A 19,901-nucleotide genomic window follows, 5' to 3' on the forward strand; every position below is an offset into this window, starting at 1 on the left:
TTCAAGATGTTTTTTGGCTGTTTGAGGCCCCTTACCCTTCCAAATAAAACTTACAATTAACTTTTCCATTTCTACAAAGTAGTCTATTGGAATTTTGGTTGGGATTGCATTGAATCTTCAAGTCAATTGACATCTTAACAATATTTAACCTTGTCATCCATGAACATGTAATGTCCTTCCATTTATTTAGGTCTTCTTTGATTTCTTTTAGCAATGTTTCATAGTTTTCTGTGTACAAGTCCTTTACATTCTTGATTAAGTTTATTCCTAAGATATTCTAAATATTAGGATCATTTCATCTGCAAATAATGACAGTTTTACTTCTTCCTTTTCAATTTGTAAGCCTTTTATTTCTTTTTCTTGCCTAACTGCTCTATCTAGAACTTTCAGCACAATATTGAATGATGGTCATGACAGCAGGCATCCTTGTCTTGTTCCCAATCTTAGAGGGAAAGCTTTCAGTCTCCCACCATTGAGTATGATGTTAGCTGTGGGCTTTTCATATATGTCCCTTATCAGGTTGGGGAAGTTTCCTTCGATTTCTACCTTCTGAAGTGTTTCTATCATGAAAGGATGTTGGATTTTGTCAAATACCTTTACTGTATCAATCAATATGATCATGTGGCTTCTGCCCATTGACTTGTTAATGTGGAGTATTACATTAATTGATTTTCTTGTGTTGAACTACCCTAGCATACCTGGAATAAAACCAGGTCATGGTGTATAATTTTTTTAATATGCTTTTGGATTTGATTTGCAAGTATTTTGCTGAGGATTTCTGCATCTATATTTATTAGAAAGACTGGCCTGACATTTTCTTTTCTTGTAGCATCCTTATCTGGCTTTGGTATCAGGGTGATGTTGACTTCATAGAATGAGTTAGGTAGTGTTCCCTCTTCTTCAATTTTTTGGAAGAGTTTGAACAGGAATGGTATTAATTCTTCTTGGAATGCTTAGTAAAATTCGTCTGTGAAGCCATCTGGTCCTGGACTTTTTTGTTTGTTGTGGGTTTTTTTTTTTTTTTTTTGTAGGTTTTTGATGACTCATTAAATCTCTTTGTTTACAACTGGTTTGTGAAGGTCTTCTATTTCTTCTCAAGCCAGCATAGGTTGTTCGTGTATTTCTTGGAAGTTATCCATTTCATCTAAGTTGTCTAGTTTGCTGGCGTACAGTTTTTCATAGTAACCTCTCATGATCTTTTTTTATTTCTTTGGGGTCTGTGGTAATGACCCTACCCCCCTGATTTTTGATTTATTTTATTTGCAGCTTCTCTCCTTTTGTCTTTGTCAGTCTACCTAAGGGTTTACTGATTTTATTGATCTTCTCAAAGAACCAACTTTTCATTTTATTGATTCTCTTTATTGTTTTTTTAAATTCTCCATTTCATTAATTTCTGCTCCAATCTTCATTATTTCTTTTTTTCTGCTTGCTTTGGGATTCTTGTGCTGTTCTTTATCCAGTTTCTCCAATTGTTCAGTTAGGTTATCGGTTTTCTCTCTTTCTTCCTTTCTAATGTAGGCATTTAGGGCTATAAATGTCCTTCTCAGCATGGCTTTGATATGTTGTATTCTTGTTTCCATCCTTCTCAAGATATTTACTGATTTCCGCTACAATTTTCTCTTTGATCAACTGGTTGTTCAAGAGTGTTATTTAACTTCCATATATTTGTGGATTTTTCAGTTCTCCACCTATTATTGATTTCCAGCTTCATTCCACGATGGTCAGAGAAGATGCTTTGTATGATTTCAAATTTTCTAAATGTATTGATACTTGTTTTGTGACTCAATATATGGATCCTGGAGAATGATCCATATTGACTTGAGAAAAATATGTATCCTGCCATTTTGGGGTGAAATGCCCTGTATATGTATATTAAGTCTATTTAATTTATCTTATTATTCAAGTTCTCTGTTTTATTGATCATCTATCTACATGTCCCATCTATTGATGAGAGTGTTGTATTGAAGTCTCAAACTATTATTGTAGAGGTTCTATTTCTCCCTTCAGTTTTGCCAGGGTTTGCCTCATGTATTTTGGCGGCACTGTGGTTAGAGGCATAAATACTTATGATGCTTATTTCTATTGGAAGATTATCCTTTTATTAAAATATACTGTCCTTCTTTGTCTCTTTTAACAGCTTTTGACTTAAAGTCTATTTCATCCGATATTAGTATCGTTACCCCAGATCTTTTTGGTTACTATTTGCATGGAATTTCTTTTTCCATCCTGTCACTTTCAAGTCATTTGTGTCTTAGCATCTAAGGTGACTCTCTTAAACAACATATAGTTGGATCATGCTTTTTTTTAATCTGTGACTCTTGATTGGGGAGTTTAATGCATTAACATTCAGTGTTATTACTGTAAATGCAGTACTTACTTAAGCCATTTTATCCTTTGTTTTCATATCCCCCCCGTTTTTTATCTCTTTTTTCCTTTATTGTAAAATAAATTTCCAGTGGCATAATTACTAAATTACTAGGTCAAAGGATGCAAGTATTTTGGACACTTCTGATTTATATGAACATTTGCTTTCCAAGAATGGGGATAATACCAATCACAATGTCACCAGCAATGCATGAGCACACTAACTCAACTACAATCTTACTAGCACTGGGTCTTATCACTAAATAAATAACTTTTTTAGTAAATTTATTAAGTATAAAATTAGCATTTTATTCTTTATTCTCTAGTAAAGATGAACTTCTGGTAAAGTTGAACCTTTTTCATTTATTTATTTGCCATTTATTCTTTAGTGGACTTAGTTTAATTCATCTATTAGATTCTTTTTTAAATGCTACATTAAAATACGATCGAATTTTTAAAATGGCACAGCCAAGAACTCATCTGTAACATCTGATGCAAATATTTCTCAGAAGTATTGTTTTGTTTTTATATCTGTCTTAATTTTAGCTCTCCAGTAATTCCATATTCTCTTCCTTTGAAATTATTCTCTGGCCTCCTTCTCCAACCATTCTCCAATTTTCAACATTGAACACCCACACTTTCTGACTTAATTTATTGCAGCCACAATAAATACAATTTATTGTATCCACTTTTCAGGGGACTGTCTACAATACATGAACATAATTTCATGCCCTACATTTCTTCTCCTAGGTACCTTTTATTACTATTGGGTTTTATGTTATTTTAAAACCTTCCTCCCTACCTTCCTTTGCTCTTCCTCAATTACACACATACATGCACAAATACACACCCCTCCCTATGAAGAAGAGAAAGAATCCTGCACCAAGGTGGTAAGTTTGAAGATGCCAGCAATGTCCATCAATAACTAAAGTCAGCCTATTTTGCTCTCCTCTGCTGCTAGGCTCCACCCCTCTCCTCTGCTATCACTAACTCGTTCCTTTGACTTTTTGCCCCCCTTTATTAGTTACAATGAATACACAAACCCAACCAACAAGCATCTATCCCTTTCCCCTACATCCTTACTTCATGTCTCTCTTGCCCAACTCAGCCCCAACTTCATCATTTTGGAGACCTGTCAATGAATTATATGAGATTTTAGCTTTCTGAAATGTTTTCTCATGTTCCACCATTCCCTTGCATGCCATTTCTTTCTCCTAACACTAGCAAACTGAGTTCACTCTCTTCAGTGTATCCTAGTATAAGCTTTGCATTAACATAATGGCTTTAGACCACTTCTCCATAAAACCTCTTAACATCCCACCTAAAGTCTATGACATTGGCTCATATGGTCCCCTGCACTTCCATTTACCAACTTCCAGGAAGTTTGCTCCTCTACCTTTATGAATTCAATACTTGGCTAACAGTTGTACCAAACACACTACTTTCCTCTATTCTTAGGAACAACAACCTCCAAAATAATGGCCAGAGCTATTATTCAAGTTTCTCAGTTTTCAGATGAACTGCTTTATCCCTGGTATTATTCTTTGCTCTGATAGACACTTTCTCTAAAATTAACACAACAATTCCATTCTTTTATTGTTAGCATGACATATCTTTTTTATCCTCTTACATCTAACCTATTTGTCTCTTTTTATGTAAAACACATTCTTGTAAACAGCATATAGTTGGGCATTGCTTTTGTATCAAATTATTTCTGTCTCTGCCTAATAATAAGAGAATCTAGACCATTCACATTTAATTTGATTACTGATGGTCAGGGTTGAGACTATTATTTTGCTACTTGTTTTCTATTTGTCCCATCTAGTTCCATTTTTCCTCTTTTTCTGCCTTCTCTTGAATTAACTGAATACTTTTGGCAATTCCATCTTATCTCTTTTGTTGTCTTATTGGTTATCACTCTTTGTTTTGATATCTTAGTGGTTGTTTCAGGGTTTATGGTGCATCTTTATACTTTATACACAGTAGAAGAACCTTATAATAGTTTATTTCCCTTCCCTACCCACCCCTAGCATTTATGCTGTTGTTCTCATGCATGTATTATTAAATATGCTATACAGCCCACAATATATTATTGCTGTTTTTATTTAAACTCAGTTATTTTTTAAAGATATTTAAAAATAATAATAAATAAATTATATAAACTCATGTAGTTATCATTTCTGGTGTGCTTCATTCCTTTGTTTAGATACAGATTTCTGTCTGTTATCATTTTCTTTCTGCCTGAGGACTTCCTTTAAGATTTTTTGTAATGCATACTTGGCTTGCTAGTAATAAATTCTTTCACTTTTATGAATTTGAAAAAGTCTTTATTTTGCCTTTCTTTTTGAAGATATTTTTTCAGGGTATAGGTTATCAGTCTTTTAGTACTTTAAAGATGCTGCTCCACTATCTTTTTCCTTTTTTTTGTTTTTCCTTTTTGGTTTATTTTGAAATACTTTCTTTCAAATTTGTAAGACAGTTACAAAATTAGTACAAACTTCATGCAGAGAACTCCAACACACACCAACGTCCCTAGATACTCCCATCCACCAATATAAAATTTTTGCCACATTTGCCATTTCATTCTATCTACCCATCTCTCTGTCTATCCATTCATAAATTCACTTTCTGAACACTTGAGTGTAAGTTGTATACATCATGCTTCTTGACTACTTAAGACTCCCATGTACGTTTCCTAAGAAAAAAGTTATTCTGTAACCTTCTTAAATGTAGTTACCAAGTTCAAGCAATTTAACATTGATATAAAGCTCTGAGTCTATAGTCCAATTTTTTCGTATGTTCCAATAACGTTCCTTTGAGCTTTTTCTCCTCCCTTACTAAATCCAATCCAGGATCATGTATTGCATTTAATTGTCATTATCTTTTTAGTTGCTCTATTGCATATACAACAAAACTTTCCCATTCCAATCATTTCAAAGCATATCATTCAATGAGATTTATCATATTCACAATAGTTCAGCACCTTTACCACCTTCCATTACTAAACTTTCCCATCTCCTTAAACAGAAACTCTATACCCATTATGCATTAACTCCCTCAACTCCTGGCAACCTGTATTCTAATTTCCATCTCTTAAAAGCTTGCATATTCTCTAATATTTTCTTCATACTTACACAGGGCTTAAATTTAACATCCTAAATCTATAACCATCTCACTTGCTTTGAAACCAACAACTACAATAGTATACATGAACCATGTTCCTATAATTCTTTGTTTCCCCTCTTATGCAGTTCTTGTCATAAATTATATGTTTATAAATTATGAGTCTAAAACCATTGGTTTATCATTAGATTTCATGCATTGGTCTTTTAGATCCTAGGGGAAGTAAAAAGTAGAGTTACAAACCAAAAATATGGTAATATTGGCATTTATATTTACTAATGTCCTTAACCTCACTGATGAGATCTTTATGTCTTCATTCAGCTTCAATCTATTCTCTACTCTCCTTTCCCTTCAACCTACAGAACTCTCTTTAGCAGCTCTTACAGGGATAAGAGGAACTCCCTCAGCTTTTGCTTATCTGGAATTGTCTTAATCCCTCCCTCATTTCTGAAAGACAGTTTTTCTGGATAAAGAATTCTTGGTTGGCACTATTCTGCTTTCTGCATTTTATATGTCATACCACTGTCTTACTGCCTCCATGGTTTCTAATAAGAAATCAGCACTTAATCATATTGAGGTGTCCTTGTATATGACATATTGCTTCTCTTTTGCAGCTTTCAGAATTCCTTTTGTGTCTCTGGCAGTTAACACTTTGATTATAATATGCCACGGTGTGCGTCTATTTGGGTTTAACCTGTTTGGAGTTTGTTGAACGTCTTAGATGTGCATATTTGTGTCTTCTTTTATATTGGGGAACTTTTCAGCTATTATTTCTTTGAATATTCTCTGTGACCCTTCCTCTCTCTCTCATTTTGGGATACCCACAATGCATATATTGGTACAACTGACAGTATTACACAGGTTCCTCAGCCTCTGTTCACTTTTCTTCATTTTTTTCTTCTTTTGCTCCTCAGATTGAATGATTTAATGCTCTTATCTTCAAGTTCACGGATTCTTTCTTCTACCAGCTCCAATCTGCCATTGAACCCCTCTCTAAGGAGTTTTGTATTTCTGTTACTGTAGTCTTCAGCTCTGTTTGGTTGCTTTTCATAATTTTGATCTCTCTATTGTTATTCTGTGTTCATCTACTGTTTTCCTGATTTCCTTTAGCTCTTTTTTTTTTAAAAAAAAGTCTTTTTCTGTTATGTCCCAGGTCTGGTCCTCTTCATCAATTATTTCTAATGCCTTAACCTTCTCCTCTGCCTGTACCATCACTTCCTGTTTCTTTGTATGTTTTGTATGCTTTTATTGAAACCTGGAAGTTTTGATATTTTAACGTGTTTCCACTGTAATCTACTCTGAGGTATGTTTTCCTTAAGCTAGAATTCAGTTATTGATATGGCAGAACTTTCCTTGAATGCCAAGACCTAATAAATTTAAAAAGAAAGAGAGAAAGAAAGAAAGAAAGAAAGAAAGAAAGAAAGAAAGAAAACAAAAAAAGAAAAAAGAAAAAAGAAAAAAGAAAAAAGAAAAGAAAGATGGAAAAATAGAAAACACCTTTCTTAATCCTTGAAGACTGACCCATGCAAGTGCTTTCCTTCAGGGCTTATACATACAATGAGTTTGGAGAATAGCTATAAGCCAAAATGTAGGGGCCTCCTGATCCTTTCTGTGCATGCCTCTTATCCTGGACATGTGCGTGTGACCCTGGGTATTACTTTATTTATACAGTTCCAAATGTCTCCTCTTCCCTAGGAAACAGTTTCCTCATGGTCCTGGCTGTATGTCCTAGAGACAGCAATCCCTTGTCCAGGCATCATAACTTTGACTGCTCTCTCACAGCATTCTGTAGAGATCTCCATGAGCTGCCTTCTACATGCAAGTTCAGGGATGGTGAGTCCCTCAGAACACCACCAGATTTGGCCAGACATACACACTCCCAATACGTGCACAAGGATTACTCTGTTTCCTCTGGGACCAGGGTGCCATGAGATCCCACTTCTTTGAAGTAGCCGTTTCCTTGATTTGGCACTCATCCAGCTACTGCAGTCCTTTACCTGTTTTCTGGAGCCCTGAAGCATCTTACTCTACCATGCTGACTGGGCCGGGTCTCTCTTCCACTGTCTTCTTGCTTGTATTGTTTCCAATGAGGTATCAGATATCACCGTAATCTTTGTTCCTCTTTATTTAACATGTCTTTTTTTTCTCTGCTTTTAAGATTTTCTCTTTACCCCTGACTTTGAGCAATTTCATTATGATATGTCTTGGTATAGTTTTGTTCATATTTCTTGTGCTTGGGGTTTGATGAGCTTCTTGTATCTGTGGGCTTATAGTTTTCTTCAAGTTAGAAAACATTTCAGCTATTATTTCTTCAAATATATTTATTTCTGTACCTCTCCTACCCCCATTTTCCAGACTCCAATTATCCCTACATTAGGCCATCTGAAGTTGTCCCATTGCTCACTGACATTCATTTCATTTTTTAAAATTCTTTTTTCTCTCAGTTTTTAATTTTGGATAGTTTCTGTCTAATGCCTTCCAATTCATTTACCTTTTTCTTTTTTTGGAATGTCTAATCTGTCATTAATGCCTGGTAATCTTTGATTGGATGCCTGACATTGTGATTTTTACCTTGTTGGGTACTGGATATTTTTGTTTTTTGGGGGTAAATCTACAGCTTTGTTTTGGGATGCATTTAAGTTACTAGGAGATAATTTGGGCCTTTGAGTCTCACTAACACGATTTCCTAAGACAGGTCCAGAGCAGTGCTCAGCCTAAGACTGATTAATACCCATTACTTAATAGACTTGCCTGAAAACTCTGTCCAGTAGCCCATGAATTATGAGTTTCTCCAGTCCACCTGGTATGAATAGGCAAAGTTCTCAGCCCTGTGTGAACACCAGACACTGATGCTCTAATACTTTCAGATGGTTCTTTCTCTGACCTCAGATAGTTTCCTTGTGCACATATATTGAATAGTTTACTGAATACTCAAGGGAGACCCTCTGCAGATCTCTGGGGTTCTCTCTCTCTGCAACTCTCTTTTTTCTGTTTTTCTGTCCTATGAAATCCAAATGCATTAGTTTCCCTGAACTCTCAACTCTGTCTCTTCAACCCAGAGAGTCCACCTGGCTCCACTTCAATTCCCCCGAAACTGCACCATGGCTGGAAACTCTCTCAACCCAGTAAGCTGGGGTAATCACAAGGCTCATATATTTGTTTCCTGTTTCTCAAGAATGACTGCCCTTCATTGCCTAATAACCACTTTTTCTTGAAAATTATTGTTTCATATATTTTTGCCCATTTAAAAAAAATTGTTCTGGGTGGTGAGGTAAAACCAGCGCCTATTACTCCATGTCGGTCAGAAACAGAACTCCTCACTCTTGCTCAACTAATCTCTCTTGAGCATCTTCAGTCTTTCCATTTCCCCTGTCCACCACCTTTACAGCTGTCTACTAACATGCTCACATGGCATCTTTCCATTTCCTTAATACTGCTTTCTCTTTTTGTGTCTACTTTCTTGAACAACTAGTCAATATGCAATCTTAGCCATAAGTGCAAAGAATATATATTTTTCCCTCTTCTTGATCATTACCCCTCACTTCTTAGGTTGTTTACTACCCCAATACTCTACTGAACTTCATTAGCTTGATAGTTCTTTCCAAGTAAAATAATTTTCCAAAATGTGTGTAAGAGTAATACAAAGTGCGCTTTTCTTCTACTGAAACTCTTCTATCACAGGTCATTACTGACCACACTGTCAGAAAATCTAAAAGCTCTTTCTCAGACTTTAGCCTTATGTTTGCACTATTTAACTCTAGTTCTTTTGACCTCTTGCCCACACTTGATGTATATGACATTGTATAGTCACATAGTACATTCTGTCTCAGTAAAAGGCATATATTAAACAGCCAATAAATATGAATTATTTTATCATTAGAAAACTTATCTTCCTAACCCAGATGTCACCTTCTTGATGGCAGGGACCTCCAGAGAGACTCCCCAAAAGGCACTATGCCTGGTTCAAAATAATGATAACTCATAGTCACTTGATATCTAATCTGTTAGCCAAGCTAGTATTTAACTCATCAGAAAATTACCTAGCTAACTGCATTACAGTGAGTACCAGTAAAAGGAAAACATGTAAAAAATATAATAAAAATATATAACATTATAATTTACAAATAAAAAATTATAAAAACATTAAAGATGAATTTTTACCTTATAATTCAAAACTGCCCTCTCTAGCAATGGTGCTTCTCTGTTTATAACTCTGATAAGTGAAGAAAAGTGCACTTTGTATTACTCTTGTAAACATTTGGGAAAATTATTTTACTTGAAAAGAACTATCAAGCTAATGAAGTTCATATAAATTCATAACACATTATTCAACAGATAAGCACAATTTTACATACAACTAGCAAATAAATACTCCCATCAGAAATCCCAAGCCTTGGTTACCACTAGACTTTATCTGAAGATATGAACTGGCAATCTACATCTGTCACTAGCTGCGAGACAATAGCTATATCACCACACTTTAGAGCCTCAGATGTTTAACAATAGAATTTAGACAAAAGAATCATATGTGACATAAAAGGCTGTTATGAGGCTCAATGAGGATACTTGGTGAAAAAACAGTACATAGCCTCTATTTACTGTCACTCAATTATTCATTCAACAAACACTGATAAAATTTATATGTCAAACTCCTCTATCCCTCCTGTCACTACCTTAGCTAAGGGCTTCATAATCTTGGCCACACTATTACAATAATTTTCTAACTCTACCTCTACTTATGCTCCCCACAATCTAGCCTCCACATCATAGTCTGCATGAGCCTTCTTAAATGGACATCTAATCATGTGGTTTCCTTGCTTAAAATATTCCATGATTCTGTACTCTACTATCTGCAGAAAAAGCTCAAATTCTTGAGCACAGTTGAAATGGTTTGCCAAGATTCTACCAGTGCCTATCTCCTATGATTCATTTCCTGACATTCTACTGACCATAACCACAGCCATACAGTACTGCTTGTAGACCCCTGGAGGTCTCTGTTTCTTGCCTCTCTGCCTTCACAGGAGTGTTCCCCCTGTTCCAAAATCCTCTTCTCCCACCTTGAACTTTCCTTCAAGTTCAAATACAGGAAACTCTATTGCATATCCTTCCCTGTCCTCCTTTCCAAGCAACACTGATCAGTCCCTTGTTTTGTGTCATTTCTGGGCATGCACATAATGTATGCATGGCCAGGAGACTAAAGCTAGAATAAGCTAGGATCATAGCTCATGTATACTTATCCCCAGTGTACAACACTATACTCAGCACATAGTAGGTGCTCAAAAAAAGCTGACTAAATGAACAATCTTTTCAACTTTCCTAGACAATGTCTTACCCTATCCCTTCCTTACTTCCCATAATCTATACTCTCTACCCTGCTTCACTGTTGAAAGAAAGAGGAAGCATTTGGGGAGTGCCCAACGCCCTAGGCCAGAGTTTCTCAACTTTGACACTACTGACATCGTAGGATGTTTAGCAGCCTCCCTGGCCTCTGCCAACTAGAAGCCAGCAGCACCCTCCCGAAGTGGAGACAACCAAAAATGTCTCCAGACATTACCTAATGTCCCTTGGAGGCAAAATCACCCTGACTGAGAACCACTGCCCTAGACTGACTTTCCTTGGTCAACTCAGGATACAATATGGTAAACTTGATCAGTGTTCCCCTACGTTGACTATCCTAGGGATGAAAAATGATGAGAATGTTTAGAATATATCTGTAGAACTGTATAGGGCATATATGACCAAAAAGAGTAGGCTAGAGTGACACTTCAATGGAGGATGACACTCACTGGGCCTGAGATGAATCCGTTTTGTCAATGTACCTGAGTTCCAAATTTCAGGACTCGTTTGTACTAATATTTTCCTGAGGTTCATTTATTCAGTGCCAATGAAATGACCACCCCGCGGGATACAGGATACAGCAATTTAGTGCTATGAAACCCTCTTCAAATCCTGTTTGAAAAAAACTATTTAAAGTATTTAAATGAAAATAAACTAAAGCATTTTACTGAAAAACAGAGGAGAGGAAAGGAGAGATTACCTACTGTCATTGCCACCTTACCTTTTTTGACCATTCCACTTTCAATATCCATTATTAGAGGCCCACTTGTAGAGCCTAAAATATTTAGGCCCTGAATGATTCATGAGAGAAAGAGGAATTGTATAAATAGCATGAGAAACTAGAACTTCTTGGGATTAGAAAGAGAAAGGGACAGAACCCTGGCATGGTACCCACCTGTGGTAGATACAACATTCTCAGGGCTTTCGCTGCAGAGCTTTGACAACAGACTGGTCTTGCCAGAACCTGTGAGGCCTATGCAAACAAGGTCATATTCTGGCCGTGCAGGTGGTGGTCCCTTGCAGCAAAGTGCACGAAAACACTGCCAAGAAAGGCGGGAGGGAAACAATGAGGCTCTTTTAAATAAGACTGTGGAAATAAAACTGAGAAACATTTAGTGATTAATTAAGTATTAGCATGTAATTAAATAACTTAAATTATAAAGGGAAAAAGTCAGCCTTCACTTTTTCACTTAACTTCAATGCCAGAAATCTATTTTCAAAGAAAAGTGGTTTTGATCTACAGTATCTACTTTCTCAGTAGGATAGAGCTGCTTCTTATCTTGAATTCACTTTCCGTTGATTTTTAAGAGATTTCTGCCTACTTCTGGTAAGCAATTGAATGATTGTCTAGTCCATATTTTTCATGGGTATATGAAACTCTAACCATATTTCCTTTCGGCTTTTTTCAAGCCTAAGGAGTCCTAATTATTTCAGTCTGCTTTCATATATCAATCCCTCCTACCCCTTCATATTTGTTGCTGTTCTTTGGCTTTACTTTAGTTCCATTATGCTTTCCCCTACAAGATTAATGACCACAACTACAAACAGTGTTTAGATGCCAACACATCACATCCCAGATTCGTATGAAGGCTGGCTGATACCGTCTGACTTTCTGCAAGCCTTTTTCTTATCCAAGATAAGACAAGTCTCCCAGCCTCATGAAGAGAGTTTCTCTTAGTTCTATTTCATCCATTCATTCATTCATTCCCTCACAGATGGCCACAGGCTAGCAGCTATTCACACTTAGAAGAGCTCTGCCAGGTACAACTCTGACACAACAACACTAGCCACAGACTCACTCCTCTCCTCTTCCTGGGCTGCTTTAGTCTTTGTAAGGGGTGACCCTCTTCCTGCTCTGAAGGACCGCATTCTTCCGGCTCAGCTCCTCTGCCACAATTCCCCTGACTATCTCCTGGAGGGAGACTGGCCCAATTACCTTGGTCCAAACTACCATTTTAAACTGAAATGGGAAATTAAATTGCTATATTGCCCTGTTTAAATTATGTATATACCAACATTACTCAATATATTTTAGTCAAAAGTTCTACAATTTCATCTTCATGTTCTCCTAAAACTCCAGATTGTAAAAATCTTGTAGCCAAGCCCACTAATGTCTATATTGCCTATCAATTTACCCTACATCATCTGAGATATTTGTAACATAAAAGACAATTTAGGAATGACATTCTACTCCACTCCCTTCTTTTTCTCTTCTCTCTCTATATTCTCTCCAGTAATCTCATCCCCACTCCCATGCTTTCAATCATGTAGATGGCAAAAAACACCCAACATGACATCTCCCTCCCAACCTCTTTCCTGAATTCCAGGCTCTTTATTTCTGACTTTTCTGGAACAAGCCCAAATTAAATCTGAATAAAACAAAAGTCTCCCCCCAAAACCACTGGCTATGGAAATGAGGTATTTCGAATCCTTGAACATAAAGGCTGAACTGACAACTACTTCAAAGCAGAATCTTTGAAATAAATCATAGACAGGAATAGTGTCAGATTTTGAGCCAACAAAACAAGACTTAAAGTAAATGCTACCTCAAATGTAGGAGGAATGTTCATGTTTTTTAAAGTCAGTTTCTAAAACCTGCACATATTTTTCATTTGTTTCACTTTTTAAAACTTAATGAAACCTTGGATCTCATAGTCAATTCACTTAAAATTACTCATTTTGGCCTCTAAACTATACTGTACCAAAGTTCATTGTGTTTGTCTCCTAAAGCAGCTCTCGCATTGTTCAGAGTAAGCTCCTTTCACTGTTGTACAATGCTAGACACAATGCTGTCGGCAGTCCTGACAGCAAGCCGCAAACTCAGGCTTCATTCCCAGGCCAGACACTAACGCATTGTATAACTCTGTTCAAGTCCCATAAACTTATCCATGCTTCAGTTTCCCCATGATTAACCAGCAATGTTTTAACAACATCCACTATCTGTCAGTCCCTTTCTTCAGAAGGACATTTTGAGGCTTCGGTACCTTGCATTATGTTACTAAGAAAGGCATCATAACAGGTAAATAACTCTTCATCATGATGTTCATTTTTCAAAAGTACCTTGGATGATGGTCAGCTAACTAGGGCCTGGGACTGACAGCCCAACATGCAGCCCAGACTGGGGTGCTTCCCCTTCCATCAGCCCACAGCAGCCTCTGCATGCTCATCTACCCCAGTTCAACCCACCACACTAAAGACACACAACCCTTGGCCCTCACTTGCAGCAGGGAATAGGGTTAGACCAGGGCTAGCCCACACTGTAACTATATCCTGTTGTACCACAGGCACAGTCTCAGCTGCTTCAACTGCATCGGTTCACAGGCCTTTGCATAAAGGGTCAGTTATGACTTGCTCCTTTTAAAAAAGAACCAATTTTATTATGTCAGGACACAGGTTGATTCTCCATAGCATGCATTCATGTGCTTCTAGCAACGTTGTATGAGAGGAGATGGTGTGCTGAGCTCTTGAGAGGGCAAACACTAGAATCACAAGTCATAATCCTGTGACTTTGGATAAATCACTTAATCACATAATCTTTAAATGAATAAGGAATTAGCTAAAAAATGTAAATAAGCCAAACACTTAGGAACATTTGCTTGAAAAAGGAGGGTCACCACATGTATTATAAATAGAAATAAGCAAAAGAGAAAATTGCAAGGATAAAATGAGGTCTTGCCTTTCAGTCCAGTGGCCCACCAGGAAGGCAGCAAGATCATCTCAAAATGCCCTCAGAACCCACCCTTCAGGTTAGGAACAGTGCCAGGCATTTGGCAGTTTGGCAGAACACTGTACACAGTAGGTACTCAGTGAATAAATGTTCAGTGAACCAACACGGTAAAGGACTAATTAGGCACTTAACTGTCCACCTCATTTCCCTCTTCATATCCACCTCCCCTCCAAATAACTTAGTCTCTCAGACAATCTGACCACTTAATGCTGCTGTGCCACCCTGGTCCGGTGTGTTCAGCATAAAGGCCCTTCCCTCCCTTTTCTACTTGATGAAACCCTATTCAAGGTAATGCTCAAATACTACCTCCTCGGGGAAGCCCTCCCCAATTCCCATAGAGACAACTAATCCTTTCTTCCACTCCTTGGTCCTTTACACACTCTTCTAGTACTGTAGTTAATACTACGCCACATGTATTTTTTTCTAACTGTAAGATTTATTAGACGATAGAACCACACATACAGACTCAGAGACATACTGATTCTTGGTCCTATTACTGGCTCAAAAATTTTTATTTTACAGCTACCAAGGGTGGCCAGATGCCACAATAGAGGAAAACATGTCCTCCAACTTCATAGATCTAGAGGCTTTCTCAAAATCCCCCCACTCTGGCAATGGCCCCACACATCGCCAGTATTTCCTACCATCCAGTGTCACTAAATTCCCAGCCTTCTGGGCCATGGCATTTGTTTCAATTGATGCTCTGTTTTGTATCATGAATACATGATTTTATTCTGAACATGATTTCAATTTGATTGAAGCTCTGTCTAGTTGCTGGAAAATTTTCTTCAGTCCGCTTCGGGACTTCCCCACAGTCACTGCCCAAGCCCTGCACTGTTTCCTCATTATTTAAATATGGGTCTAGCCAGACAAAAACACAAGGTCTCCTGTGGCAGACAACCAGGTCTTTTTCTCTGTAGCCTTAGGGTGGGGTCTGGTGCAGCACGCAATAAATATTTTGTTAGATTAACAAAAAATTAAGAGTAAGAGAAAAATCACCCATAACTTTAAATGGGTATATATTTAAATGGTTGATTTCAAAACCAAAAACAGGCACCTGTATTTTCTGACCCTCATCAATTCTCACAGTAAAAAAAGTTTTTTAAAAGAAAGTCAGTTTCTAGAAGTATTTCCTAACATTAGACATGTTTAATGAATAAAATATTAAGTGTCTAAATATCTAACATTGCTTGATTTTAAATATTTCTAAGTCTATAGTAGTCAGTATGGGTCTGCCTTTAGAAAACACAACCAGAATGTGTTACAGAATTCCTAAGAGCCACCTGAGTATCCTGATAACTTAAAAAGTAAAACCAAAGGCAGCTAACACAATCGAGCACCAGACACAAGTCATTAAAGTGTATGAATTCATTTATTTCTTAAAACATCCCAATGAGAAAAGTATTGTATGATTCTCATTTTAAGATGAGAGGCTGAAAGAAATTAAGTAACTTGCTTAAGTGGAGTCAGGATTTGAATCCCAACATCTGGTTCCACAGCTGTTTTCTGAGCCACTAGAATGATATACCCCTAACATCTGAGGGGGCAGCCTGTGTAAAGGGCAACTAAAATGCACCAGCAGGTAGGAAGTGGCAGAGTTGGGGCTCAGGTCAGGGCTGTTGGCCCCCAGAGCCCTCACTCATGTCTTCTCTGTTCTGGCACTGCCATTTCTGGAGGCAGGAGTCATGGGAGCAGAAGCTAGAGGTTTCTATGGTTTTTGTTTTTTTCTTTCTTTTTTTTTTTTTGAGGGAATGAAAGAGGGCTTTAAGCAAGTTTGTCTGGGTTATTGAACAGAAAGACACCCAGAAAAGAAACAGAAAATGCAAGTCTTTGCATTGATTTCTTACTTGCACAGTCAGGTTTATGGCTAAAGTACTTTTCATTCCAGGGAAAGAGGATCTGCATCCTTCTCAGAGTAGAGGTAGAGAATGTGGGTGACAAATGGCATTTGTCCGTAAGGTTTCTGCAGGGCTGAATCAGAGAGTAAGGAAGCAGGACAGGGGACTGGCCAGGATGGAAGACAAGCAGAGACTGAAATGCTCCTGGCTTCTCTTTCCCCAGTCTGCACAGTCAGCAGAAATTCACTGTTTGTTTCTTTCATTTAACCCCTTTTTGTCCTTCAGAAAGGACAAAGCTTGTCTATTAAGAGAAGCCCATGCTGGCTGCAAAGACTTCTGATTTTAAGCAAGGCAATAAGGGAGAAAATCTTTGTGGCAATAGTCCTCAAATTTCCTACCTTAAAATGTATATGTATATAAATTATACCTCAACAAAGTAAGTAAATAAATAATTAATAAACAAAATAAAATGTGTTGAGGAAGAGTATGGGAGAAGATACATGAATAAACTGGGTTATGTGAAAATATACATGAAAGAGATGGCCTATAAATGAACATGCAAACTTGCAGCTAATCCTTTCTTTGTATTTTTAAGAAGAGAAACAAATGTCGACTTTGTCTTGATGTCTTGGAGCAACTAAAAGTTCTCATAAACAAGTGCAAAGAACATGAAAATTAAAATGGCATGTAAGGCAACAGGGAATAATAAGCAGGGCAGTGGAGTACTGAGAAGAGGCCCCTGGTCCAGACATATCCCAGCTGAAGACTCTTCCCCACATTACTAGAGAAATTCATTTTTTAAGGTGAAAAATCCCGTGGCCCTTAATGACATTAGTGGGTAACACAATAAATGGGTTTTACAGAAGATGGATCAAACCTTCCGACCATGTGGGCTGCTCCAAGATCGCAGATGAAGGCTTTGGCCCCGAATTGTCGCAGGCTGAGGCTCCTGGCCAATACATCACACTGCCTCAGGACACTAAGTCTGTCCATGCCTCACCCTTTGTATTTCTCAATCCACATTCCTTTTTGGGGTGAAATGCTCCATTATTTCTGCTTTGTTCTGGGCTGTCTCCTGTCTCTGTCCCTATTAACTCGTGGCAACAAAAGAAACAAACAGAAGCAGGGGATTTCATGCTTAGCAGCTATAGACATTGGCCTCAAGGCTTTGCAGAGGGGCAGACATCTGAAACTTTGAATGGAAGAGAGTGCTGCTGTGCTGAACCCGGCCAGGGGCCCACCACGTGGCTCCCAGTCCACGCATCAGTCATCCTGATGAGTGGCATTCATGAGTCCTCATATGCATTATTTCAAGATGAACCAAAAGTGGGCTTATAAAAGTTAGGGCATCTTTCTGATAATTAGATTTGGGAGAATTTAATCCAAGAAATATATATTCCTAATTATCCAAAATTTCAGGTCTTCACAGAATAGGATTTTTTTTTTTTTTTTTTTAACTAAGAGACCTATTAAGGAAGATATAGACACGAAATGTGTGTGTGTGTGTCTCTCTCTCTCTTTTTTTTTTTGGTAATTATAATCCCCGTATTATTTATTCTTTTTCCTTGCAATTTTATTGCGCTATCGTCACATGCCATACAATTATCCAAACTGTATAATCAATTGCTCACAGTATCATCATATAGTTGTGCATTCATCACTACAATCAAGTTTTTAACATTTTCATTACTCCAAAAAAAAATAAAAAGAAAAAGAATAAAAAGAAAAAGAATAAAAATAAAAGTAAAAAAGAACACCCAAAACAACTCACCCCCCTCCCCATGCACAGCAGTTATTCATTTACTTTTTTGTCTCCATTTTCCTACTCATCTGTAGATGTGTGAGCCACAAGGTTTTCACAATCAGAAGCAGGGGATTTCATGCTTAGCATATAAGCTATATAGTTATACACTTATCTTCAAGAATCAAGGCTACTGGACAACAGTTTCAGGTATTTTCTTCTAGCTATTCTAATACACTAAAAACTAAAAGGAGTTCTCTATATAATGCATAAGAATAACCTGCAGGATGACCTCTCGACTCCATTTGAAATCTCTCAGCCACTGAAACTTCACTTTATTTCATTTCTCTTCCCCCTTTTAGTTAAGAAGGCTTTCTCAATTCCATGATGCCAAGTCCAGACTCATCCCTGGGAATCATGTCCCATGCTGCCAGAGAGATTTACACCCCTGGAAGTCATGTCCCACGTAGTGGGGAGGGCAGCAAGGCCACCTGCCAAGATGGCTTACAGAGAGAGGTCACATCTGAGCAACAAAATAGGTTCTCTGGGGGTGACTCTTTTTTTTTTTTTTTTTTTTTTTTTTTTTTTTTAATCATCATTTTATTGAGATATATTCACATACCACGCAGTCATACAAAATAAATTGTACTTTCGATTGTTTACAGTACCATTACATAGTTGTACATTCATCACCTAAATCAATCCCTGACACCTTCATTAGCACACACACAAAAATAACAAGAATAATAATTAGAGTGAAAAAGAGCAATTGAAGTAAAAAAGAACACTGGGTACCTTTGTCTGTTTGTTTCCTTCCCCTATTTTTCTACGCATCCATCCATAAACTAGACAAAGTGGTGTTTGGTCCTTATGGCTTTCCCAATCCCATTGTCACCCCTCATAAGCTACATTTTTATACAACTGTCTTCGAGATTCATGGGTTCTGGGTTGTAGTTTGATAGTTTCAGGTATCCACCACCAGCTACCCCAATTCTTTAGAACCTAAAAAGGGTTGTCTAAAGTGTGTATAAGAGTGCCCACCAGAGTGACCTCTCGGCTCCTTTTGGAATCTCTCTGCCACTGAAGCTTATTTCATTTCCTTTCACATCCCCCTTTTGGTCCTGGGGGTGACTCTTAAGGTACAATTGTAAGTATGCTTAGCCTCTCCTTTGCAGTAAAAACGGCAAGCCCCAAGATCGAGGGCTCAGCCTACTAAATTGGTGGTCCCCAATGTTGGGGCAATTAAATTTTAATATCAATTTTCAAAGAACAGAATTATCCAATAAAAATAGCAGCAAATCTCCAGGCTTGACTGTAACTAGGTAACATACTTTATGTACTATATTCATAAACGTATCTAAATCAGGACTTCACTTGGGTCGGTTTCAGGCCATATACTATGTTTTTCTAAAGTGTGAAGAAATACAAATTTAGCTGAAAGTTAAAGAAACTAATACACTTTGTAGTAATCCCCTTTTTTGGTTTTTATCTGAATAGAACCTTTCTAAATAGAAAGTAGGGCACAGAAATACTCAAACACTTTAAACATTCCCTACCAAGGGTGCTTTTTAATGTTTTGTATACTTAGGTAGAGCTAGGCCTCCTAGGTAGACCACCTTCAAGTGGGTATAAGTATCATCTAAAGATCCAAAGGAAAGATTCCAACAAAGTAGATACTCTCCGTTCTTGGTGCTTTTAGAACTGGAAATGGGAAGCCTTGTAACAGAAGAAAGGAAAACAAATTGAAATCAAACTAAAATTGTTTTCCTTG

At 37.4% G+C, this 19,901-nt stretch overlaps 1 protein-coding gene across 4 annotated transcripts in view; it reads right to left on the bottom strand.

The window, feature by feature from the left end:
• The window catches only part of ARL15 (ADP ribosylation factor like GTPase 15), a 446,531-nt gene that overhangs the window by 272,860 nt on the left and 153,770 nt on the right, over window positions 1–19,901 (bottom strand). For all 4 annotated transcript variants that reach the window (XM_037798775.1, XM_037798771.1, XM_037798773.1 and 1 more), the window contains one exon: window positions 11,720–11,864. In XM_037798775.1, the coding sequence (XP_037654703.1) occupies window positions 11,720–11,864 (145 nt within the window). The remainder of the gene's footprint in view (window positions 1–11,719; window positions 11,865–19,901) is intronic.

This window comes from Choloepus didactylus, chromosome 11 (assembly GCF_015220235.1).
Source record: "Choloepus didactylus isolate mChoDid1 chromosome 11, mChoDid1.pri, whole genome shotgun sequence".
Classification (NCBI taxonomy): Eukaryota; Metazoa; Chordata; class Mammalia; order Pilosa; family Megalonychidae; genus Choloepus; species Choloepus didactylus.